At 37.7% G+C, this 17,529-nt stretch overlaps 1 protein-coding gene across 1 annotated transcript in view; it reads right to left on the reverse strand.

The window, feature by feature from the left end:
* SMYD3 (SET and MYND domain containing 3) overlaps positions 1-17,529 on the reverse strand; it is a 381,469-nt gene that overhangs the window by 334,955 nt on the left and 28,985 nt on the right. Inside the window, exon 2 of the mRNA XM_071429172.1 lies at positions 1,948-2,011. Within this exon, the coding sequence (XP_071285273.1) occupies positions 1,948-2,011 (64 nt within the window). The remainder of the gene's footprint in view (positions 1-1,947; positions 2,012-17,529) is intronic.

Here is a 17,529-nt window from a genome sequence, read left to right on the forward strand (position 1 = left end):
CTTCTCAAAGAGGAAGCTCCAATTCCTACTTCCATTGCCTCTACACCTAATTTGTTACTGCATTACACTTTGCACATTTGCTTTTGCATCTGATTGCTGGTGAGTGCCCACAGTCTCATTTCACATTAGAGACCTGCCAACAGAAGCTTTACCAATGACTCTCTTAGAAGATGTTTTACCTGGCAAATACTTTGGTCTTTTATAGTCTTAATGGCCATGTTTTCCTTATGATCTCCCATAATAAATCTACCTATGGCATTATTATTGATGCTACAGTAAGCACCTAATGTACATTGCACACATTTGCCGTACGAAGAATCAAAATGACACCTCTTCCTCTTCTCCCTCCCATTATGTTTTAATCCCTAAAAGGAGGGATTTGTGGGATCTTGAGAACACTACAGATTATATTAAAGCAGAATTGCTTACAGAAGCACATGATACATGACAAGATCAGCCCTGAGGTGAAAGACTTGGGGGTGTTGTTGACAAGAAGCTCAACGTGACCCAGCGATGGGCACTCACAGCCCAGAGAGCCAAATGTGTCCTGGGCTGCATCCAAAGCAGGGAAAAGGATTCTGCCCCTCTGCTCCACTCTGGTGAGACCCCCACCTGGAGTCCTGCCCCCAGCTCTGGGGACCCCAACCAAGAAGAACATGGAGCAAGTCCAGAGGAGGGCTACAACGACCAGAGAGCTGGACCACCTCTCCTATGTAGACAGAGACCTTGCAGCAGCCTTCCAGTACCTGAACAGGGGGGCCTACAAAAGAGCTGGAGAGGGACTGCTTACAAGGGCATGTCGTGATAGGACAAAAGGAGATGGCTTCAAACTGAGAGTAGACCTAGCTTAGACATTAGGAAGAACTTCTTTACTGTGAGGGTAGTGAGGCACTGGAACAGGTTGTCCAAAGAAGCTGTGGATGCTCCATCCCTGGAAGTGTTTGATGCCAGGTTGGATGGCATGCTTTGAGCAATGTTTTAAGCAACCTGATCTCGTGGAAAGTGTTTGCCCGTCGAACTAGATGATCTCTAAGGTCCCTTCCAACATTAACCATTCTATGATGCTTTCATTCCATGATTGTTGGAATGTCAAAGACTTAACTTAAAAAAAAAAAAAAAAAAAAATTACAGTGCAACACTATTTAAAACTTCAAGTGTTCTATAAGGTCTATAAGGCAATCCTCTATATCAAGTCAAATATAACAGTTGAGATTTTAGGCCTTGGAGAATTTTTCACCTTCATAGGATAGGATTACAGGTTACCTCAGGCTGAATGGATCTATGGAGAGCTCTAGTTGCAAAGCAGGGTCAGTTCTGCGGTCAGACCCAGCTCAGGGCTTTAACCAGCAGGGTCTCCCAACCCTCAAACACAGAGATCACACAAACACCCTGGCTAGCCTGTCCCATCTCTTGGCTGTCAAGAGTTTTTCCTTGTATCCCATGTGAACCTCTGGTTTTTCAACTTAAGCCTGCTGTCCCTTGTCCTTCTGCCACGGACCACTTTACTTCTTGGAAATCTCCTCAGAGATGCAGTTTTCCTTAAAGGCTTCTCAACAGATTCTTGACCCTCATTTCCTCTTAAAAAACTGGAATATAGAATTCACCATTACAAAAAGTACTCCTGAAATATAAATTGTTTTACTGGAAAATTGAGTTAGAGATTCCATTCCACAGACAAGCTTACGAATTATTTCTCCCCCTCTCACCAAGTACAGTCAAACGCCACACATTTCAACTTATTTTTCTCTTTTGTACTTACCAGAATCTCACATTTTTAGCTTTAAAAATACTCAAATAAAACAAGCCAGCATTTTTAGACACTCTGTCCAAAACTACAAATAAATTACAGTGTGGAGGTATGACAACATGCAAAACTTATGGAGACTGTAAAAAAGTCTTCAAATGCCTATTTTCTTAAACCCTTTATAGCTGTTATTTTTATCTTACCTGACAAGTTGTACCACAGTATTTAGCAACCTTGCACTGAGAGCATCTGTGCAGATTTTCATTCCTGTTCAGAAAAAAAAAGGAAAGAAAAAGGGTTATACATACAGATCAAGTTTTGTATTTTTCCTTCTTACCTAACTAGCAATTTCCAAATATTCCAAGTCACAAAAAACATCCTTAAAACAAGAATAGTCTAAAATGCACTGCAATGCAAGAAGAAATTGTACATAGTTATATTCAAAGCTATAGTCATAACCCTTTACTTGTGTCATTTAGCATCTCTGAGGCCATTTTGGACCAACAGGAAAATTATGAAATGTAGCTTTTGTCATAGCTGTAACCCTGAGGTAGATAGGGTAGATAACATCATAATTAGAGCTGTGGAATACAGCTAGCTAATCTATTTACTATCTGAGCCCTGTCTTAAGCAAGCATCACTATCTGCCTTAAACAAGACCTTGCTGTGAACCTGTGGCTGTGACATCAAATTTTATCTTTATAACACAGTCCAAAGTTGACATGTCAGCAGAAATTTCTATTCTAAGAAAACACTTCTGATCAGTGGACAATGAAAACAAAATAAAAATTCATGGGGGAAGTATAAAAATCCAATAAAAACTAGAAGGAGAACTACCAGACCCTATACATTACAATCTAAAGGTTAAAAGCACCTCCTGACTGTAGCAGTGTTTTCTGATACTATCTTAATTTATCTATATGACTTAAGAAAATATCACTGAAGTTCTGTACCTTTTTAGACAGTCAGTAAGCATTTAATGTGAAAGCACACACAGACCAAATCTTGTACCCTAAATGTATAAGTAAAGATATTTACTTTGGGTGAGTAGAAATGAAACAGAATTTGAGGGGCTTCCCTTCCCTATCATTTTCCTGTAGAAGATACTGAACATGATGCATTATTCTAGTAACATTGCAAAGTGTTCATTCTCATTTCTTAACATGCAAGGCTGCTTATGTGAGTTATGGTCATTAACTAGGCAGGGAAAACTCTATGGGTTTTTTGTTGTTGTTAAAACCAAAGGTGGGCAATTTACATTACAGACACAACAATTATCTGGGCTCTGTGGACAGCACAACTCTTCCCTTACTACTTTCCCCTCAGACTTCCTCCTGGCCACCCCTCTGATCTTAGTGAAGAAGCACAGGTACCTCACTCAGTGCCACTATTCCCTTGTGAGCTGCACAGGGCTGAACACGGCTCATTTACACCCAACAAATTATCACCAGGAGTTATTCCTTAGTACCCCCTTCTCCATCCTTCTACAAGGCAAGGAAAGAGGGTTCAATCGTGCCACTGTCCCCTTCTAAAAGTAATTTTAGTAATGGTATCTTTAGGTTGCTATAGTGTTTTACATTTAGCTGCCTCAAATTTTATTATATAGATTAATTCAGCTTTCCAATTTAATTGGGAAATAACTATCTGTAACAGCCCATTTCAAACTGAAGGGGCAAGTTTAAGTGATCAGATTAAGGACTTTGCAAGATTCCTGGTGTCTGCACATCAGCACCAGATGTGCTCTTTTCACTTGCACTCCCATCTGATGCAATGAAGATGTAATTTGCTGTCTCTGCTGTCACCAAAAGAAAACTCCTCTGCTGTTGCCAGCCATCTAGAGACTGTACATCACAGACTCCCAGACCAACTGCTTTACAACGTGACCTTCTTTCACTTACACCACTCAGTTGTTCCCAAATCGTAATTTCTCTGGGTGACTTCAAAAAGGTAGAACACTACCTATCCAAAGGCCACACGCAAACCAGACAGAACCAACATGCCCACAAACTTCAATCTAGAACTTCTGGATAAACAACGTAGCCCACTTATTTCAGCTATGATGCCAAAACTGAAAAGTAGGAGAACACCAGAAATGCCATGGAGCATCCATCCTCTAGCAAAACCCAACCTCCCCTTTCCCTCAGGTCCCACAAGTGAGAAAGGCATTTTGCCAATATATCAAAGTCTTACTATGTTTGAATTATTAAAAGTAAGATCTGGTGCATTATCTTAGGACTCTTATAAGGATTTGGGGAGTTTAGACAGCTGCATTGGTCAAAGATTAAGAAGAGCATTATGAACAGTCCATTATAATCAAGTAAAAATATTTTCATTTGTACTGCATAAAAATCCCTATTTTGTCACACAATATTTTGTAGATATTCATACTAACTACCAAGACAAAAGTAATTTATAAACATTTTAGATATAAGTAGTATATACCTAAATATAATAAATATTTAGGTATTTTCCTACAGCATTCTTTATCTTCCTACCTGAAAAGCCAGCCCTTGAGACAGAAAAAACTAGCAACTATTGGATTTCTATAAACAGAATCTAAAATCTTGTACATGTACAATAGGTTTTTGATTTTAAGGTGCAATGCCTGAGGATGATTTAAAGTTAGAAACAAGTGTGAAATCTTCATTTTGCCAGCTGGGGAGAGCTGCTTCATCTTCAAGGTTGAGCAATGACACAACCTTAACCACATTCTGGTAGAGGAGGATCTATTTCTCAATTTAGATTAGAAGCTCAAGCAAAAACACTTCTTTTTTGGGGGGGCAGACTTTGTTCTACATGTTATTCACCAAAACACAATAATCAGTTCAGAGTTTGAAAACAGAGCACGTGCAATTTTAGTCCCAAACACACTGAAGTACCACACAGTCCCAGCAGCAACAGGTAAGATGCAGATTTCCAAAGCAGAGTGGTTATAACTTTCTGGCTGCTGAATTTAAATGAACCAATACCCACAACAACCAGACAAGTCCTTCCTACAGTTTTCACATTCTTCCATGAGAAGGCTGGATGCAATAACCTTAATACACCTGCAAGGATACCTGGCCTTGGTATATCCCTTGGGAATTTCCCAAGGAATGCCAGGATTTACTGAAATCATTAGTGTCAAGTCACCAACACATATTCCATCTTTCTTTTGTAACACAACTAGCAGATGTGTTGGCACAAAGCACCAAATTCCCTCAGCAACCTCGGAAGCTTCAATACCTTACGTTAATATTTCCTTTGTATCCCTTGTCCCCAAGGGTTAATGATGCTGCAGTAACAAACACATACACAAAAATCTAAGCACCACTCAAAACTGGAATTTTTGTCAAACTGACACTTCAGTGAGATTATTTGAATAAGGCAACTCCCTTCTGGTGCCATTTAATGAATGAATTATCCATTAATCTTTGAGATTTCTTTGAATGACAAGTAGATGTAGAATGCCTGTCAGAGAGCTGAATGGTAAAGCTGCTACTGAAATCATTGCTTTCTCTTCCAATCCTTCTTTCCCATCCTGGACCAAAAAAAAATTCCTTTGTATTTATAACATCTCTGGATCATGCTACATGGCATACTAAGTGTAAAACAGCATGATCTAAAGCTCTAACTCTTAAATCCTTTATAGGCAGATTCATGTATTCATATATAGAGGATTTATGTATTTTAGAACATTTAAGAAGTAAGACAATTTCCCTGGTATATTTCTGTCCTTCTCAATATTTTACTGATGTCATAGGCTTTATTAAATGAATTTGAAAGTCACTGTCAGATACTCCCATGCATTTCTTATTACCTGTAAACTTCACCTGGAGATAGTATCAGGTCCCTTACAAGGTACCTACCGCATCTCACCTAATGTCACTAATTTAATGGATGAGAAAATGCATGAAATTTGATATAATGGATTCAGTTATGCTTTAATCTTTAAAAAAGTTTCTGCTGCAACAAAAAAAGGAAAGATGCAGCAATCAAAAATAAATTATTAATTTTCCAGCACAGTATAAACAAGTTTTTGCAAATGACCACAACCCCTTATGAAACAACAAGCAAAAGTGAGCATCTTTGTACTAAAACAAAGAGCCAAAACCAAAAACAACAACAAAAACCAAAACCCACAAGTAAGCAGGGGTTGCCAGTTGACCTCTAACATAGCCTTATAGTCAAGTTAAGAATCTTGCCTCCAAGGAATTTGGTTATTGCTAAATCTTGTCATCATTATGGTCTACAAACACTGTTCGTAGAATTAGCTCTTCCAATGTGTACTGAGAAGGCAAAAGAGCAACACCAAATGCAGAGGTGGCTAGAAAATTTCCAGGAGGTTGATATGGACAGGAAACAAAAGAAAACTTATGAGAAAGGGGAAAAACAAGTAAGACAGCTCAACTGGAATTGCCCAAGTGGGCACATCTTCCTCAGAATTTTTTTCCCCTTTTTTTAACACATGATTAAAATCTTAAGAAGAAGTTGAAGAGGTTAACAAAGGTTTGCCTGGACTAACAGGTCCCATCAGAGCCACACCTGCTATATGTGCATTTCTAAAAACATCACATAATATTTTCTGCGTGCCAGGAAATGGCCTAATAAATTTCAAATACCACAACAAAGTCAACCAAATACAATTAGACTACTTAATTTATAATGGCAATGCATCTACACTTCTCTGCTGATTGCAGGCACTTGACTTTCAGCCTTACTCACAAGATAAGTATCAGATATAACAGAACTGATTAAAAGACTGCATTCAACATGCCTTTCCACATAGTTTATTCACACTTCTGCCACATCTTGCAGGAAGACAGGACTATCTCACACAAATCCCCTCCTGCACTTTTGTTGTTGATATTGTTTTTCAGTTAATAATCCTGCCCTGTATACATGAATGAAAAGAGAGCTCTTTCCAATGCGTGTCAAGCTGAACTAATTTCCGGAACAAATTCTCAGACCTTTGCAATTCAGTCAAGCCTGTCAAGTGCATAAAGTCTACTTGGATTTTCTCAAGTATGTGCATTTCAGACCTGTCACAAAATGAAAGCAATCAATACCTACAGTAAGCAAAGAAGTCATTCATCATTTTAACTAATACGCTTCTGTCTTCTAATAATAAAAATAAAGTTGTGAAGAGCCAACAGCCATCTTACATTTGGTAGATTTGAGAGCACAGGGGTTATGTTAAATGGAATTACAGCTTTCTCTCCACAACTCTCTCCCAATAATGAGGTGTAGCAACACAGTTGGCCCCCAGCTGCTACTGCACTGCTGACTCACATGGGCAGCAGGCACTCTGGGGAAGATGGGGACAAGGATGAACAGAGCTGAGGACCAGGCAGCACAACCCAGGGCATATGTGTCTGCAACAACCCAAATCCAAGCCCTGGGCAAGCAACAACTCTGCAGCCAGTGAGCTGTGCCCACAGCAGGGTTCCCAGCCCCTTCTGGTGCCCTGGGTGTTTTGGCTCGGCCTGGCAGGCTCATGGCTCTCCCTTGCCAGGACCCCAGACCTGCTCTGCAGTCTCTGATGAGCTGGCAGAGAAGATGTCTTCTACAAGTCCCATGGCCCACTGCCTCTGAAATAAGGCTGCCAGGCTTTTCTGCCCTAAGGTTCTGCTGTACACTGCTCTCACTGGATCTGGGCAAACAAGAGTACACCAGGTAAGAAGCCTTTGAATTCCCTACTCCTAAAAGTAGTGGAAAAAATCTCACATATTCTCCACATGCACACTTCATTGTGTTAGGTGTACAAATTAATATTTTTTAACCTAAGAGCAGCACTGGGAAATAGCATTCTGGGAGGTAGAATTAGAGTTAAAAGGCAGCCACTACAGCTAGCCATCAGTGATCAGAGTCATTATTCAAGTGACAACTAAGACCTTTTATATAAGGAAAACACATCTACTTTACTTCCAAATAAAATTATCATCTATTTCATACCTGAACCTTCTACAGAACTGGTATTGCATTGTCCAGGTAAAAGAGAACACATGAACAACCAACCTGTTGATGAAAGGTTAGTTAAGACAATTTGCACTCTAAAGGACACTTACTAGCAGAAACAAAAATTTGTCACTCAGAATGACTCCCCATAACTTAAATCTTGGTTTCTGAAGTCTTACTTGTTACCCTGAATGCCCACTTGCTGTTATTTTCTGTAATTCTTGTTATACCCAGACATCCACGTAACACTGAAACATTTCTGCATATATTCTACAAGGAAAAATCAGAACTCAGTGGATGAGGAGAAAGATGATCCTTCTGCTTAGAATAGGTGTCAGACTTACAAATATTTTTTTACATATGTACTGTCTGTATTTGGTTTTAAAATTCACACTCCACAGATGTATGGGTCACAAAACTTTAGCTGACAAGAGCTTCTGGATGTCATTTTTTCTCTGGTTTTGTGTAGTAGGTATACCTCCCATCATTCTTCTCTGCACCTTATTTTTTCTTCTGAAGAATACCTGGTCTGCAAACTGAAAAACATATTCTAAACAAAAATTGTAAGGGTCTATAGTCACTTCTTCATTGCAATATAACCCTTCCTGACAATCTTCATTGGAATTTTAGTTGTTTTTTTTTTTCTTTTGGGGGTTGCAGGAGCCAAAGTCAAGGCTGGGTAAAAGAAAAAAAGAAAAAAAAAAAAAAGAACAAGTACTAGATTTCATTTCCTTCTGTATAGAAACTGGTCCTTGTGTTCACCCAGTGATTGAATTATCACCAAATTTAGATAAGAAAGCGTTGATTTTTCAAACCCTCTTTGCACTATTTTGAAAAAGAATGGTGAGACATTCCTTGCTGAAATTGAAAAGTTATCTAGAGCCACAAAGATGTCACTCCCATGGTTAAACGGAAAAAAACAAACAAAAACAAACAAACAAAAAAAAAACCACATTGATTTTTTTTTAAGAGAAAGACACTAAAATGTAGTACTTAGTATATTACTTGATACAACCTAGAACAGAATTATACCCTTCTCCACTAAGTTGGTAAATAGTGAAATGCTTCAGATGTGCTTTCCAATAAAATTAGTGAAGGAACTTATAAAAAGAAACACCAAAACATATGGCTCTCAAATTGGCATGAAATTTAATCTTAACTTTGAATTCTACTTTTCCATTCAACATTTACCTCTCATGCTACATGAAAACACCAAAAAATCTCTCAACTAAAACCAAAAATATTTACATTAGAAGGAATTTCAGTAGTACAAGACCCTAAAACTCATTCAGAAGTTCTCAGCATATCCCATAACAAGGAGGTTTTTGTCCTAGAAGACAAGACTGGCTTTGGAATATATTTGCATTTATAGAAGTACACACACAGTATATGTACAAACACACACACACTTTATCAACATTCACGATGAATAAAACAAACACCATCACAACTGAAATCAGTGGCTGTGTGAAAACACCGTAATTATTCCCCCAGCAAAATTCACAGCTGTCCCCCACTGAGAGCACTGAAACAGCATCACAGCAGAAGGTGGCTCCAAGAGCATCAGGTAACTCCTACAAACTGTCAGTGGCACCTCCTTGCCCTGCAAAGCTGCTTTCACACAGCTGCCCTCAAATCAAGGCCATCTCCAGGGCTTCCCTGCAGTGGGCATGCCAACACGCCTCCCTCCAGCAATTTCAGGCTTAAACAGATTATTTTCAGTCACACAGTACATTCATTCCACCTTGGGATTTCAATCAAAGAAGAAAGCCAAATACTGTGCAAGACTAAGATTATATTTCAAAATATGAAAAGGTCATATCTATAACTTAGTAACCTGGGAAAAAAGCTACATGCAATTTTTAAATGCTCATTTATGGAACATGTGGTTAAAATCCAATGAAGCTAAATATAATAAAACATCCCATCTTTCACTTCTCCCTATAAAAATGATTAATTTTGTCATTAATCTGATGTATATCTAAGTAGTTTTTTCTTCAACCCATAGGTCATTGTTCCACCAAAACAAAGCTGTTGCTCTAAAATATCATACTGATGTAAACATTTACATCCTGCTACTATTACCTCCAGGATCATATGCATGTATAATTTTCAATGAAATACAAACCCCTCTGACCCTCTCAGAGAAGAATATCTTCATGAGCTTTTTTCAGCTCCTTTCCTTTCTTGACCGTATGTATATTTTTGGCATAAACATTTTTTAGAGATCCTGCAATTCTTATTTACTTGCTTTTCTTTTTCCAAATGTGAACACCTATGCCCAAAGGATCTTTCATTCCCCATGGAACATATTTTGAAAGTGACGAACGAAAAAGTAAAATATTTCAGGCAAAAGTCTTTGACAGACATAGTAACACAGATAGGCTCAAAATAAATACCAGTGCTTTTTGCCCTGTAGATTTAGAATTGGGAAAGGATATACATCAAGTGAACTCTTCATTTTCAATCTGCTTAGCCCTTGTGGTCAGATCACATCCAAATTAAGATTCAAATATAGGTGACTGGAACAGAATAGTCAGTTCTGCTTACTTATAAGCTGAAGAACCTGCAAAGGTAGAAAATGAGAGGAAAATGCAGGAAAAATGTGCTCCTATCAAATAGCAGAAGGGGCAGAGAAACAGCTTGCTTCCAGCTCAGGTGCAATCTGATATTGTGATGTTTCATAAGACATCTGAAATGGTCTTGTCATGAACTCATAAAATCCCAATGAAGACTTTTGCATTATAAGAACATGAAAATGTTCCTGACATCTGTAATTCTGCTTCCCACTTCGATCCAGCCCTCTAGTGCAGGATGGTTTTCTGCTGTACCTGTTTCTCTGGAGATGCACTTTAAATGCACGTAAGTTTCCCCCTCAGACAAAGGCACTTCTCATATTGAGTCCATCCTCACCTCCTAGAAATGCAGACTATTCCTGAGAGTACCACTGTTTATCTCAAAACCTATTCTACTCAACTGTGAGACTCTGGGAAAACCTGAAAAAAGATCACTTTTAGCAAATCAATAAACACCTGTACTAAATTTACAAATAGCTGCCTAACCAGTTCTCTTTCAGTTTAGTTGGATCCACAGTCTTTTAAATTACCTTTAACTGACACATTCCATCATATTTTTCCTTCAAATCTTCTGTATTTTATCCCTGTCATTTCATTATCTCCAGCTTTGCAGGCATTTTGGTTTGCTTGTCACTGTTCATATTTTTCCTCTAATTTACTCTATTTCAACACCTTTCCCATTTCAGAATGTCTTTCTCCTTTTATAGATTACAAAGGCATTGTTTTTTTATCTCCAAGAAGTCTTATTTTTTCCCCACCAGCCTCAAATCCTTTTTCACTTTATACTCCTTACAGCAATTTTCATATCACATCAGAGTGGCACTTCCAAGCATTGATCTGAAAACATTTTACAAAGCTTCTTCCTATCAAGTGCTTGAATAAAATCTCCTAAGTCACATCTCTCACTTATTTCTCCAACAGATTCTGGATGTCAATACAGAAGGGATGTCTCCCCTTCTGTGTCCCTCCTTTATGTGTCACTGAAAGGTAGATTCCATAGTTCCCACACTAATGCTTAATTCTGAAAATGTTCACCAGTAAGAATTAAGGCATTTCATATTAGCATAGGAACAGCAATGCTACATAGAAATTATTCAGAAAATACAGAACATATATATTTTTTTTTAATTTTTTTTTACTATTGACTCCTATAAGGTAGTTAAAACAAAATTTTTATTTTCACAGACCTGCATTGCACCATTACTGATGGAAAGCAAGACCTTCAACCAGGACTGTCCATATAATAGCTAAAACTTAAAGTTAAGCTTTACAACTAAAATGCCCTAAAGTCCATTTATAATGGACCTGGATATATAATCAGCTAGAAGAAATCTTAGTGTTAAAAAACATAAGCACTAAACCTTTCACATCTCAAAGCATAAAGTCCATAAAGACTCACTGGAGCCTCATGTGTTTCTCCAAGGTCTTTGTAAGGGTCTCCTGTGCTTTAGTTCACGTGTTTGTACTGAAACTCCTGCAGAGGTCCCCAGACTCAGCTGAGCCACTGCAGGTTCAGTGTTTACAGCAAAGCCCTGGCAGTGCCCAGAGCTGCCCAAAAGGCCCCTGACAGAGCAGAGGCCAAGCCACCCAACCTGGCAGGGCACCACAACCCAAGAGCAGGGAGCAAATGGCATACGTGAGCTAATTAGCAATCCCAGCACTATGTGTGCAGTGGGGACACAAGAGGTTTTCAAGGCCTCTGCCAATTATGCCACTGTAACAGGCAGGGAAATACCAAGGCTGAATTGTGTGGTGATATTTGTTCACCTCTTGTTTGCTTCCTCTCCTGCTTCACTCTTGTCAATGCCCCGATAGAGGCAGGACAGGGTACTGAACCTATTTCATGCTCAAGACTCTGAATTTAAGAGAGTCAGAGACATGATGAAACTGGTCAAGATGCTGTGACTACTGATTTGAGAAAGCCTCTCCAAGGCTGGAGCCTTCCCAGTCTAAAATAAACAGCTAGGGAAGTCATAAATCAGTTCCACATCATCTAATACTCTCTGTACTCTAGTGACATCCAATGGCTAAAAGCATAATAGATGTTTCTTCAGTTTCAGAAAGCAATTATCCAAGTTTAGTTTCCCTTCTTTTTTTTTCAGTAGAGAAACAAAAACATAGTCAAAAGAAATGCCTCTAGCTATAGTGACACCCATATATTTTGAGAAAAAAAAGGAATTATAATTTAACAGCTGTGAGCCCTAGTCTTAATTTGCCTAAATCTACTTCCCACCTATTCTAGAGAAACTTTCAGTAACCAAAACCTATACATTCTTCCAAGTTTTAAAATTTGCCCATTTCCAGCAAAAAGGTCTTTTTAAAGAAACCAGCCCAATTCCAAAATGTATTTTGGAGCCCCTTGCTATCACTAGCTTTAGTACAATTTTTCCTGCTGAAGAATTGAGAGTTTGACCAGGAAGGCATCAAACCCCAGGAGTAATCCTGAAAATTTCCATCTCAGTAACTGATGTGCTTGAAGATATGTAAATGCTCAGGCATGCCTGTAAATGGCAGCTCTCTCTCACTAACTGGTTCTGAAATAAGTATTGCTACATTTCTAACTAAAGTCAATACCTTCACAAAAGAGACCTATTCAAACTAGGAAATGTCAAAATCATTTAGTGTCTCCCAGAAACTATTTTACACAGATAAAGCACAGATAATACTTGCAAATAAGTTTTCATAAATTCTTGTGGAACTGTAGAAATGAAGATAAAACTTCAACTACTTTTGTTTCATCTTGACTTTTTATTAAAAATTCCCATGTATTTTTCAGTGAAAGGCATTTCCAGCTCATTTTATCAGGCAATAGAATAATGATGTTGCATCAACATGAGAAACAACCAAGTGATTTTAAAAATCTGAAGCTATTATTTTAATATTTTAATTTTTAAAAACTATTTCTTAATTAAGTCACAGCAATTTCAACACACAGCATGCTTCCCCACACTTAGCTATCAGTTCTCATGTTTCTCTTAGAACATTCCATAGCAAATGTTAAAAGAAGAGGAGCTGCCAAGCCATAATATCTGTCATAAGCTAAGAGATTGCAGTTTACCTTCCTGCTGATTTGTTCCAATGACAATACATCAGTACACACTTTTCTATTTCAAAAATTGCCACTGGTATTGAAGAAGCTTCAAATGGGCATAGACAGAGCAAGGAGGTTTAAACTAATAAGGAAAATCACAAATTGATACGGATTGGCCATGGATTTTGCACAATTACCTAGTTAAAATTGGGGTTTATGTTCCAGAAGGTACTACTTTTACATCATTATAAGTCTTCAGTTAAATTTCATTTTCTCCATGGCCAAGAAATATGAGCCTTTAATCATTATACCGTAGCTTTAGCAATGGGTCATGAGTGAAATCAGATTATTTGTTTCGGTTCAACAGCCATGGAATGAGACTCTGCAGAGCACAGTACAGGAAAATGAGAAATATGTTATTCCTTATTTGCAAAGGAAGACAGCGAAGGTTTATTGTGCTAGGCAATTGCTGGGAGAGAGCTGGGGATTTTGTTAATGTATGTCAGTGCTGATATGGCTTATAGGTATCAGTAAAAGTTAAATAATCACAAGCAATGCTCTGCTTTGCAGAATAAAATAAATGCCTACGGTATATGTTGGAGAAAAATGAGCCTCTGGTAATTTCTAAAGTCAACCATGCCTCAAATCAATGAGCTGAAAAAGCTTGCGGGAAGAAATGATCCACTGCAACCACACTGTTTTATAAAAATTTCACTTTCATCAAGATAGCAAAATAAACAGTTTTTTAAGTGCATGCAGATACATGAATATATTCTTATCCACACAAATACTACCTCTATTGGCAGTTTATTCCTCTTGTGACTTTTCATCTCATAACTTATTTCCTCCTGTATCTCCTGAAAGTGTTACACACTAACTCATCACGCTTTCTGAACATCCATTACCACTCCTGCAATAACACAGTGAAACTCACAAGAGGCTCCTCACCACCTTGGGCACCTGCCCCCTTCAACACACCTCTGCCAGTGCACACAAGTGACTTGTGCACATGGGAAAGGCTGGTGCAGTATCACAGGGATCTACATAAACCCTACATCCAGTTTACTTTACTGCTTGAATTCTGGTCTCCAATCAAACTTGACATCCAAATTGGTTACTTTGTCATTATAAATGGAGGGAGAGCCAGAGGTTCTCCTGTGCATGCTTCACTCAAACAAACTGCAGCATGCCAACAGCTTTAAGTAGCTTATGTTGAGTCCCCACTGTTGTTACATTGACTGCAACAGCTACTTAAGGTAAAACTGATTTGAGTTTCTTACAAAAGCATGAGTTGCACAAAGCAAAGCTGCACATAAGAGATGCAGAGAAAATGTTCCTCCACAGGACAGGTGCAAGACCAAGTGACTTGGGGACTAAGGCAAAACACCCAGCCTCTGTCACCCTGGTTCCTCAGGCTGTGCAGGAAATACTTGCCCAAGAAGGTCACTTCTTAATGTCTGACCAAAAAAAGCAAAGTCAAATTGTCAGCGTAAACAGTAGGAGATGCAGGTGTAGTTTGGGGATTAGGGATTTTTGGTTTGCTTCATTTTAAATCAAGACACTGGCTGTTAATAACTGGGAGTATTTCTCAGCTAGCAAGTGGATTAATGCCTCTGATTAATTGCATAGAGATTATTAAAACAGGTAAAAGAATCCAAATTACATCTACAGTTTTAGCTGAATATAAGAATTCCACATGAAATTACTTGACTTCTTTTGGTGGAGTTCTCAAAACCTGAATACACCATCTGAAAAAGAGATCACTTGGGTTCATGAAGAAGTAGCAAAGGGAACACAGTTCAGTCAAACACAAAAACAAGTCCCACTACTAAAATATTTGCCTAAGGAATACCAGCACTTAGGCATTTTTAAGTGCTGCATGTATATGCAGTACTCTGCTAATACAAAATAAAAATTATAAAAGCATTCCAATACAGGAAGGATAAAACTAATGACAAATAGGTAAGGAATGCCTTTAACCCAGTATGATGCAGTTCCTCTTACCCTGGCAAAATTCACCTTTGAGGACAATGGGATTTCTTCACAGCAACAAAACTCCATTTAGTCAAGGAACCACTGAGATTTCAAGTCCAAAACCTAACCCAGAGATGATCCACACTGATGTGGGTTATTTGATTTAAAAGTAAACTGTATTTTGAAAAGGGCATGTAGTGCATATTCTACCGGTATGATGGCTTTCACACTGAACAGGTTATGTTTAAAGAATATACGTTTGTTCAGGGCAGTCAATTAGATAAATTACATATTTTAACTAAGCTGTGTTCTTACCTCAAAAAAATTCTTGTTTTCTTCCATAAAGCACATTCAGTCTGCTGTTATACAGATATTTCTCATGTTCTGGAGCACCCTTACTCAGCAGGGCTGAGTTGTGGCATCCCCTCTGCTGTGCACCAGTGTTTTTGAAGTCAGGCTAAGTGCATGCTGGTTACATGCAATTAATAAAATGTGTTAGCTTCAAATCAGTAACCCATGAATTTTGTAGAACTTCTTCACAACAGAAACATTCACAAAACTGAAAAGCTTCCCTTTATGTTATTATATATAAACATACATATATGCCAGGTGTCTCCCAACTTTAAACTGGGAACATATTATGGAAGACATTGGCACAGAATCATTTCTTGAATCAAGGCCACATTTTTATACTTCATACAATGCTGCTTTTTCACCTAATTTGATAAAAAGATCCCATCATGATACTAGGTCTTTGCACTGTTGAAGATGAGCCCTTCTTCAAGAGATAAAAAAAATCCCTAAGGCTTTGACCATTGCCTTCATTTAAAAACAAACAAAAAATTCCACAAGTTCAGCTTTTTGCAAAAAAAAAAAAAAAAAAAAAAAAAAAAAAGGCAAAACCCAAGCATGATGAGGCAAGGACTGGTGGAACTGATGGATGAATCACACACACCGCCATCTTATACTATTCTTCTTTATTCCTCATCCTAAACCATGGGTAAGGTGAGCAGCAGCAGTGTCCCAATAAACAAGACACAGCAGAAATTCCTTATCCTACCCAACTGGAAAGGGGAACTGCCAGGCTCATATTTGTAATGATTGTTAAGAAACTTGGGTGGAAATCTGGATTAGAGCATATTTGGTATTAACTGTTCTTGTAAGGCTCATGAACCTTGAAAATGTCTGTGAACATTTTAAGCTAAGATGTGAAGTGATTTTCCAAGACTAATTTGTGCTGGCAATGTCCAAGGCAGAATTGCAAACAGATGCTCTAGGTCTGCCTAGAAAACTAAGGGATTAGGGGATAAAAGTCTTCTGAATGATTAAAGATATTGCCAAAATAAATAAATATGTGGTCATCTGCTAAAACTAAATATATATAAGCACATAACCCCAAACCAAAGTATAAATCCTATGAAAATATCAGATAGATTAATATAAACTAGGCAGTGCCAAAACAGTTGTTTTAGGACACCAGAAGAACATGGTACAACTCTCTTTCTTTTGAAATTATTATATACTTAGTAGTGCTACCACATACAAAAAAAACCAAAAACACATTTGGGGGAAAAAAAATCATTGAGATCTGGACTCTGTTAGCTAAGGATAAAAACAGATTATCAATTTATTAACACTTGTACACAGCCTTAGAAGATGCTTTTATTTTCACAGGAACATTGACTTTGAAAAGAAAATTAGATTTTTTTTTTTTTTTTCAAGTGCAGATATTTTAGAATGCTGGCAAGAAAAATGAAATCCTAAATTAAGTCTATCATTATATTTAATTTCTGTAGTATTAAAATAACATATTCAAGATATCCTAAATTAAATGCAAACAGAGAAACTGGCAGAATAAAGCATCCTACCATTCTATAATCCCTATAATGTTTAACTGGAATTCTTATAAAAACATTTTAAAAAATCTGTTTATGACCAGTTTTGTAGTGAATTCATGTCATGCATTTTGAAAAAGGAATTACTTGTTCTAGGATCTCTCCTACTCCTAAAATTTCCTCATTCTGTGTAATTACCAAAAAATACAACAACTCTCAAAGTTATGACTTGAAGAAACCAATTAATTTCCCAAATACTAACTGGTTTTAAACTGTTCAAGCACATTTTCTAAGATAAGAAAAATTTTGTTTATGAAAGCATACTTAGCATGTATACATCAAAAAAAATTTACAAATTAGCATTTTCTAGTGGAAAATGTGTTTGCTGGATAAGTGGAGAGCTGCAGATAAAAATACTGGATAAAGGCAACG

The sequence above is a fragment of the Agelaius tricolor genome, unplaced genomic scaffold (genome assembly GCF_023055355.1).
Source record: "Agelaius tricolor isolate 1412-34295 unplaced genomic scaffold, bAgeTri1.0.p SCAF_1, whole genome shotgun sequence".
Classification (NCBI taxonomy): domain Eukaryota; kingdom Metazoa; phylum Chordata; class Aves; order Passeriformes; family Icteridae; genus Agelaius; species Agelaius tricolor.